General features: G+C 37.7%; 2 protein-coding genes across 9 annotated transcripts in view; both read left to right on the plus strand.

Annotated features, from left to right (window-relative positions):
- The window catches only part of arfgap1 (ADP-ribosylation factor GTPase activating protein 1), a 32,693-nt gene extending 29,858 nt beyond the window's left edge, over nucleotides 1-2,835 (plus strand). For 6 of the 7 annotated variants that reach the window (XM_016480118.1, XM_016480121.1, XM_016480122.1 and 3 more), the window contains one exon: nucleotides 1,486-2,835. In XM_016480118.1, the coding sequence (XP_016335604.1) occupies nucleotides 1,486-1,732 (247 nt within the window). In that variant the 3' untranslated portion in view covers nucleotides 1,733-2,835. The remainder of the gene's footprint in view (nucleotides 1-1,485) is intronic. The other variant, XM_016480119.1, reaches the window with a different exon arrangement.
- A 2,743-nt stretch (nucleotides 2,836-5,578) lies between these two features.
- elmo2 (engulfment and cell motility 2) overlaps nucleotides 5,579-9,474 on the plus strand; it is a 38,235-nt gene continuing 34,339 nt past the window's right edge. For both annotated transcript variants that reach the window (XM_016480126.1, XM_016480127.1), the window contains exons 1-4: nucleotides 5,579-5,797; nucleotides 7,262-7,353; nucleotides 7,792-7,832; nucleotides 9,134-9,206. In XM_016480126.1, the coding sequence (XP_016335612.1) occupies nucleotides 7,267-7,353; nucleotides 7,792-7,832; nucleotides 9,134-9,206 (201 nt within the window). In that variant the 5' untranslated portion in view covers nucleotides 5,579-5,797; nucleotides 7,262-7,266. The remainder of the gene's footprint in view (nucleotides 5,798-7,261; nucleotides 7,354-7,791; nucleotides 7,833-9,133; nucleotides 9,207-9,474) is intronic.

The following is a 9,474-nucleotide window of genomic DNA, read 5'->3' on the forward strand; positions in this document are numbered from 1 at the left end:
GCATTTTAACGAGTACGAGTACAGGAGACCAGTATCGGGCCCGATACCGATACCAGTATCGGTATCGGTGCATCCCTAATTACTAGCCAATCAGAAGTTTTTGCTCTTATAAACAGGAGACGCGCATAATAGTATCCAATTGCAGAGTCGAAGCTGATGAATAGAAAAGAAGCCTGGGTCTCGAGCGCGACACGTTGAAAAAGCTGCGAGGCGCAATGGTAAAAGATTTCCATCTAGCGTAATCTATATTTACATAGAAAAGCTATTTAAAAAGCAGCTGAGCTTTGTAAGCAGCTCAGAGTAATCACGTCATCTCCATAAGAATGATATGATTGCCAGAACAAATTTACCGGGATTTTTGAAAAGGTCCTGTTCACACATGATCTCTTAACAGTAATTTACCAGCAAAGACTATGTGTGAAAGGGCCTGAACTCTTCCTCTACATATGCGGTGAGTTTGGGTTGCTTAACATTCATCTTGGAAAACTCACTTGATTTGTAACGCAAATCATTTAAACCTATGCCAACACAGGAGAATACATCAACATATTTCTAAATATGTGATTTATTGTACAGTCATCTCCATAAGAATGATATGATTGCCAGAATGCATTTACCTGTATTTTTGAAAAGGTCCTGTTCACACATGATCTCTTAACAGTAATTTACCAGCAAAGACTATGTGTGAAAGGGCCTGAACTCTTCCTCTACATATGCGGTGAGTTTGGGTTGCTTAACATTCATCTGGGAAAACTCACTTGATTTGTAACGTAAATGCCATGTGATAAACCATAAATACCAATAACTCTCCTTTCCACCCTTCTTTGCAGACAGATATTTCATATTTAAAGAGCTATGTATTACTATTTCATATTACACTGCAGTGAATAACTAGATTTAGAAAAAAATACCCTACATTTATTGAATATAGCATACTGTTACCAAATACGAAAATGCTGCATTTTAATGACGTCAACTATGTCAACTACATGTCAACTATATGAAATGTAAGATGACATACAGGTCTGGAGGCGGGGCCAGTGCGTTAACTGCGTTAAAATATTTTAATCGCGTTATTTTTCATAGCTAATTAATTAAGTTAACATGTTAAACTTGACAGCCCTAGTTTTTTTATATATATATATATATATATATATATATATATATATATATATATATGTATATATGTATGTATTTTTGTAATGCAACTGGAAATTTGAGATATAGATTTTGTTGTTTGAGGGTTAAGAATTCAGAGGAAACAAATCATTTTGATTACGATTGCAGAGTTATATTATATTATATCCTTATTATAGCGCCACCTAGTGTCTGATTTCTGCTGATCCCACCAAGTCTGGTTTCTCTAGGTCGCCTAGACAGTTTTAGTGAAGAAACAAAGAAAATCTTTGCAAATGCTGTTCTTCTGAACTTTCTATTCACCAAAAAAAAAAGACACGGTTGTTTGTTTTGCCTGTTTTATTTCAGTTCTGCTTATGAAGAAGGATATCAGAACCAGGGGTCTAAGCGCGACTTCTGGGAAACCTTTGGTAGTAACTCGGCTCTCAGCGGCAACTCTGTAGAGAGGAGCTCAGAAGACCAGTCCAACAAGAAGAATAGTGCTGCAGACAGCTGGGACATCTGGGACAACGACTGGGAGAAAGCTGGAGATGACCAGGACAAGAAGAGCACGTCAAAAGCGACTGAGGACTCTTGGGACAACAGCGGCTGGTAGACCTGCAGAGGGTTTGTGTGTTTGCTTTCATTGGCCTGTCCTGTACAACACGCATCACAAACACACCTCTGACTGGACGTGTCCCTCGTTCCGCCTGTCGTTGTTCGTTTCTGTTGAGAATAGGTTGATAAAGATCTTTTCGATGTCTCTGTCCATGATGGAGATGTTTAATATTACAGTATAAAGTTTGATATTATAGTGGATTTGACACCAGCAGAAATCTGCATGTCATCTGCTGTTTGTGGTCCGTAGATCATAAAGCTTCAGATCGCAGTGGCTTTCCTGTGTTATGACAGACTCCTGTTTGTTCATGGTTTTTTATTTTATATGTATGTGTTCATTATATATGTGTATATATGATGAGCTGTCAAACAGATTCCTATTCAAAAAAAAATTAAAAAAAATGCATTTTTATCAGCAAAATCGTTCAGGCTTCCTGTTCATAATGTAATCACCATAACCAAACGTTCATCTGTAGAAGCATGACGCATGGGCTTTTCATCGTTTTAGTTAATATCCTTCAGTTCATCATCCATCACCTCATGGCCTTTTTATGGAAATCACTAATATTCTTTTTTTTTTTTTAAGTGTTGGGCATTTATAATCATGTTATGTATTTAGTTTGTTTGTTTCCTCCTGTAATATCCTCTCGTGTTGTCCATATTGTCATTCCAGATGTGAAATGTGCTGTTCATGAGCTCTTGGATTACATGAAAGAACAAATTATCTCAAAGATTTCCTGTAAAACTCAAGACTTGGACATCAAACATCATTATTTATTCATGTTTTTCATTTATTTTGGTCTTTTATTTGTGATTTCGGCTAAACGGGATGTTTCTCCTTACCTCAGTAATAAGGTGGTTGTTTTCTGTATTATTGTCAAGTTTGCTCCGAATCTCTTTATGATATTGAATATTGCTGTTATCCACACATCATGTGTTCATGAATTCATTGACATCTACTGCTTTATGGATGTACCTGACTAGCACATCTCTGCTATGTATGTTTGAACTGTAACAACGCCTGCTGTGTCTGAGGAACATGGGTGAGCTACACTATATTCTGTTAGTTAAATAGTATAGTTAATAAAGCTTTAAACACTACCTGACTTCTGAACTTGGTCTCATATGTAACTTGAACCTGATGTTGATGTTGATGAGAAGGTCATGAATTGACATCTGGACTTTCCATCTGAAGATGTTTCCTGTGCAGTTTTTGAACATGTGTTTAATGACATCAGAGCTCAGGAAGCAAACATGCCGTCGTTACGCTGGGTTTATCACAGATGGTGTGAACGACATGTGATGTGATGGTTGGGTTGTCCTGTGACTGCATGATATTCATCTGTGATTGTAGAGTGAAGGTTTGAGAAAAGTAAGCAATCAGGAGTCTCTTCACTGAAACACTTTCAAATGGACCAAAAAAAAGGCTTTGGCTATTATCATGATGTCCTGCTCACAGGCAGATCTACTGAAGAAGAGGAATGCCGGAGTCACATGGGGTGCATCAAGGATCAATGTTTGGTCCCTTCCTGTTCTCCATAAACACAGCCTCGCTGGTGCATGATCATAAGGGTACATGGGATTCCTGTCAGGATATGCAGTTCAGCTCCTTGTCCATTTCAAGACTGGACTACTGAAATGCTGTATTAGCCAACTAGCACTACTAAAGCTGTGTTCATACCATGTTGTAATTACTGTAATTTCGAGATAACGTGACGTTCTACTCCTCAGACTCTGAATTGTGCCTGAATTAAACTTTTCAAACTCTGAATTAGCACCTAAATGTATCTGGGGTGGTCAGATGGTACCGCGGTCACATGGTCCAAGTTGTGGCTCTCAGAACATTCCCAACTTTAAAGTTGTAATTACGAGTTCCGCAAGCCTTTGGTGATGATAGTGTTGCCATAGAAACGCATAATTCCAAGTCTAAGGATGCGGACAGCGTGTCGAGTGTCACATTATCTTGAAATTACTGTAAATATGACATGCCGTGGATACAAAATTGAACCTCTGCAGATGATCCAGAATGTGGAAACATGTCTGGTCCTCAATTAGCCAACATGGACTAAACTCTAAACTCACTCCACTGGCTTCAGATTTTAGGTTTTGATGCTGACTTGCAGGACTTCCGCTGGAAGAACACCACCTCAATACATTCCTACAAGTATATGAGCCAACTAATGTCACTGAACGAGTGACGCCTTGTTCCTTAACTGTGTTTCCAAAACCTTCACCGTCTCTGCTCCCCTCTGGTAGAATGAGCTGCTAACCTCTCCCCGAACTGCTGAGACTATCACAGCTTTTCCACATTTTGTGTCCCACTGAAGAAAGTCACAGGTTTGGAATGATGTGACGCTGAATAAATGATGATAGAATGATCACATTTTTGATAATAGCGATAATTGCATAACTATTACTCTTAAGATTATTAACTGTTTTTCCCAAACTTTTTTGGCAGCCGAACCTCTTTTATCTAAAATATTTACTTGAAGTTCCCTTAAATTTTAAGCTAGTATTTCAATCATTTAACGTGAACAACATATTTGCATGTTCACAGTTTTCTGATGTTGATTCATGCTAACTAGACATGCAGGTGAACAAATAAAATATTTATTTATAGTTGGTATTTTATTTGGATTGTTTTTATTGTTTTGCTAGCTTACAAACCCCAGTTTGGGAAACCCTGCATTAACATATGTCCAGAAATATATTCAACAATTTTTAATGAATGTAATGTTCCTAATTCAGAGACACTGAAGTTTTGTAAGACATTATCTTAACGCACAGCTGAAATTCTGATGTTCAGTGTTTTAAGAGTGTGTGCTGCTTGCAATTCCAAGGTCATGGGTTCAACTCCCAGAGAAATCATGCATAGAAATGTTATAATCAGAAGTTGATGCATTCTCCTCTGTGGGGTCGTGAGGATGCTGGAGTAAATGGATGCCGAGTCCAGCACAGGGCTTATATGTACAAACATAGATGCTATATTCATTGATTTCCTTGACAACAGAGAAATGCTGAAGCTGTATCCATAACAACCACTTGCAGGACAAAAGGCTATAAAAACAATGACGATCTAGAGGGGACATAAGAGAACATTAAATATGTTTTTAAGCTGGTCTTCGCTCAGAAAACTGCTGAACTGTCATGATGTCATCCTACAAACCCACCGAACCAAACTTTATGTATGTATCTGTGTATGACGATGACTACGTATTAAGTTAAACATATAAGTTAAAGTTTGATTGAAACATGACTCCTCACACATGCACCCCAAAATGCCATTTTACCTCCTATAAGAGAGAGCTGATGTGTTAATGTTAATGATGTGTCTCCTCTCTACTGTGGTTTATAACTGATTCTTATTCTTTCACTGATAGACTGGCCATCTGCATTATAAAACACTTGATTAAACACTTTATACAGTGATTGAATTACTCTCATCATTAACATGATAGCTGATACTTAATTCTGTGTACGTAAACGTTTGTGTTTTTATATTTAAATTAAGATACACTACACTTATTCATTCTTCATATGCCATATGTTTTAATCTCAGCAGTAGTTTATGGTGTTTCGTGTCATCAGTATCTGAAGTGAGTCACTATTAACATTAGTGCTGATACTTCCAGTACTTTTACAGCTACTCTACCCACCTGTCTCGAGTTAACCAGTCATGTAGTCGTTAACTAGATCTAGTCCTGGAGTGATGCTGCTGCTGCTGCTGCTGCTGCTGCAGCAGTGAATCATAGGGCGGGGCTTGATCGCGTCGATCACTGCAGCTCGAGTGCTGATTGGTTGGTGTGAGGTGTGGGCGGGGTCAGACGGAGGGCTGAAATCATTCGCTTACAGTTAGACCGATTAAAGCGATCTATGATTCTTTGTACTTGATTACAAAGATCAGCTTTATAACAGATGATTGTGCGCATCAGAATGAAGAAGAGTGTGGTGGTGCTGGTGATGAAGAAGAAGATGTGACGGCGTAAACTCCGCCCATCAGCCTCCATCTGAACCGCAGCTCGCACATCGAGCACAACATCGCTGTTTTATCGCTCGGTTTGGGGTAAGAACATCGCGCTGATGCAAACAACACATCGCACCATAAACAGGATAAACACATTCAATAATATGTGCGCCATTTGCGTGCATTTCAGCAGTCGATTCTGTGCGGATTTCTCAGTTTGACGTTTTGTGATCGACGCATTTATGCGATGACTGCGGAGTTAAACGCGTGTAATCGCGACCAAAAGTGGTGCGATTTTAATTCGCATTGTATCGACGCCAATTATCCGATCTGAACACGTTAAGTAACGTCCATGTGTGCCAGTGTCATTGTGTGTCGTTTAAACGTCACGTTCAATCTTTCATCGTTACTTGAACTGAACTCATCTAATGTTACATGATTGTATGACACCATCAAACACAGGCGCTCATCAGATACAGCGTTAAAGATAACTGATATGCGGTGCATTGACATCTACAAGAATAAATCAATAATAAAACTCACACACTGTACTAGTCAGGTTAGTTGTGGCGTTAGAAGGCGTTACATGACAGAATTCAGAATCCTGTCTGTTTAGTGACCAGTAATTTGGAAATAGAACTCAAATGTTGAGTCAAGAATTTAAATAGCAAGTTACCGGTGGATGAAATTATGAAGAACATGTGGTTACACTTTACTTGAAGGGGTGTGCATAAGACTGACATGACACCTTCACATTAGACTGGATGCAATTTTCAGTTATGTTTCACTACTATCAGTTTACCTCAAATGTTTCTCCCAAAATTCCTTTGCAGAAAGAAAAATACTCACCTGAGTGAATAGTTGAAAACCAATCACAGCAATTGCGTTTGTTTGTTACTGTCATTCAACGATTCATTGACAGTCACTATCAAAACATTACTGTCTGAGAAACCCTACAAAGACATTATTTTACTAGAGTCTGACAATTAAACTGGCTTAAGAGATTCATAAAACATATGCAAACTGATATGCATATTTTCCTTGGCAGTTAAAAGCAATGTTTTTCTGTTGGTTAAAACATTAAATCAACATATTTAAGAACCACCTTCTTAAACGTCTTTCTGTAATTATAATCCTTTTTTTTTTTTGTCACACCAGACTTTTCACACCTGCAATTAAAAATGAAATTTAATCTTGTCAGCTCATGACAAAAAGTGTTTAAATAAAGATAGATAAAGACTCAAAAGTTAGTTGCTATAACTGGAAATCTGTTTGCATTTCTGTAAGAAAACACGTCAAAGTCATTGACTTCTGGAGCGAGTGTGTGGCATACTGATGCGAGCGCCGTTCACACTGACAGCGATTCACAGCCACAAAGCCACCGGACATCATTCAGTTTCTGTGAGAAGTGACAGATATGCAAATAAGCAGGGAAGTGATGCATTGACTACCAATGGGAGAGCGCAGAGAGCGACACAGCCACTAGAAAGCAACAGCGCAGTGACTCTTGTGTCTGATGACGTATGTCATATGTGAGCTGATGGTTTGTGTTTTGGCCTTCAGGGCCGATGCCTGCCATGCCGCCTCCATCAGACATCGTGAAGGTGGCCATCGAGTGGCCCGGTGCAAATGCTCAACTCATTGAATTTGACCAGGTACTGTTTACTGCTCATGCGCCAGTGTTACTAACACACATGTGCTGTTGAACTGGTGCTTTTGTTTGAACCTGCTGAGATTGTTTCTCCTCTCACTGCACACACTTACGAAAATGTGTCATGGTGATATTTTACATCAATATACTGTTGCTCACGCAGATACTGATATAATGACTGAGAGATAGTAAAACCTGTTTGAAGGACATTTATATGTGACCCTGCAGCACAAAAGCAGTCTTAAGTCTCTGGGGGATATTTGTAGCAATAGCCAAAAACATTTACCCTTATGACCCTTATTTACCCTTTTTTGTGGTCCAGGGTCACATTTGTGGGAGTTTATAGGTAAAAATAGTAACTGTGATTGCTGTAGTTTGAGGAGAAACCACTTGCTGTTGGAGATTCACAGGACAGAGTGTGTAATGTGTGTGTGTGTTGCAGAAGAAGCTGCTGGCGTCCATCATTAGGGAAGTGTGTGATGGGTAAGTCTGTCTCTAAACACTGAATTCACCCTGGCATCCATCTGAACAACCTGAAGCCAAGACAGATGAACTCACTCGCTCTCTTTATAATAACTCTAGTGTTATTTCACTCATTGTGCACTTCTGTGACGTCACTCAGTGACTAGATTTGCATACTCATGAGATTATTGCTGTCCCAGTAATGGTTTATATTATATCAACTGGGGTTGATTGGGGTTAAATCAGCTAGAAATAGCTCTTTAAGTTAACGTTTTGCAGGTTATCACATTTTAAGGTGTGGTTTATATTTTAGTAAGCATGTTGTAATGAATACGTTTATAATGCGGTAAATGAATGATGCTTAATCTCAAATGATTATTTTCTGTTTATTTGTAACTTGATTGTACACAAATCGGATCAGATGATTCATATCAAATGAATGAATCAGTGTAAAAACGCTTTCAGAAACAGTCAAACTAATATAAGAACTGAAATGGCATTCGATGACAAATGGACTTGTGTGACACACGTCCTGGTCATCGTAAAGCACCTTTCTATTTTTTATATCAGAGATATAGAGATATATCTCAGAATTGTGAGATATAAACAGAATTCTGACTTTTTTCTTTGAATTTATTGACATTTCATCTCACAATTCTGACATTTCTGAGTTTATAGTTAAGTTTCTAAATAATTAATTGATTTATAAATAATATCAGTGATACTAAAAAAAAATTGACCCAATAAAGCCAGTTAATTTTGATGTTACTATTTTAGTTCACCATTTTTCAGAGAGAGAGAGAAGAAAAAAAACATCTACGTTGTGATATAAACCAATATTGGTATATAAAATGGCACTCAAAAATATTCTAAGAGAAAAATGCATAATTCTGAGAAAAAGCACAAAAAAAAAAGAAGTCAGAATTCTGAGATAAAACGTCACAAAGTAGCATTCTTATTTTTTTTTTCATTCTGTGGCTTCCAATGATCTTCCAAACACTGTTATGCTGTTTATGCAAAATCATCAAGCACATTGTTTTCTAATGATTGTTTATATAAAACTAAATCCCAGCTTTTGAATGTCAATTTAAACAATAAATATACTTAACATGACTGTAATTTCTTAATGGTTGAATGTGTGTTTAAATAAATCTTCTAACTCTGTCCTATAATGTGCTGTTTAAGACTTTTCACATCTTTAGAGTTGATTTTCTCTCAAGGGTTTAAGCCAATACTGAAGCGATTATTATATCTCATCATTAGAAAGCTGTCTGTGTGGGTTTCAGGAACGGCTCATGCTGTGAGTGTTGTGTTTGTTGTAGATGGTCTCTGTCGGGTTCAGAGCAGTTCGCCCTGCGTTACGCTGACGGGCCACAGCTCTACATCACTGAACAGGTCAGACTCTCTCTCACAGAGATCCTCATGAAGCAGAGCTCCACTGATACTCGTCTTTAATAACCAGCACAGATTATGATTATGCTTTAGTGTCTGCTATGCAGAACTGACTTTTGATCATTGTTTATTTTCACATTGGTAACTAAATAATCAACACAATAAAACTACAACAATGAAAACATTACATGCGCTCTCAATATTTATATATATATATATATATATATATATATATATGTATTTCATATCATATAAATATTATAACGGGAAG

This window comes from Sinocyclocheilus anshuiensis, unplaced genomic scaffold (genome assembly GCF_001515605.1).
Source record: "Sinocyclocheilus anshuiensis isolate Anshui unplaced genomic scaffold, SAMN03320099.WGS_v1.1 scaffold169, whole genome shotgun sequence".
NCBI lineage: Eukaryota > Metazoa > Chordata > Actinopteri > Cypriniformes > Cyprinidae > Sinocyclocheilus > Sinocyclocheilus anshuiensis.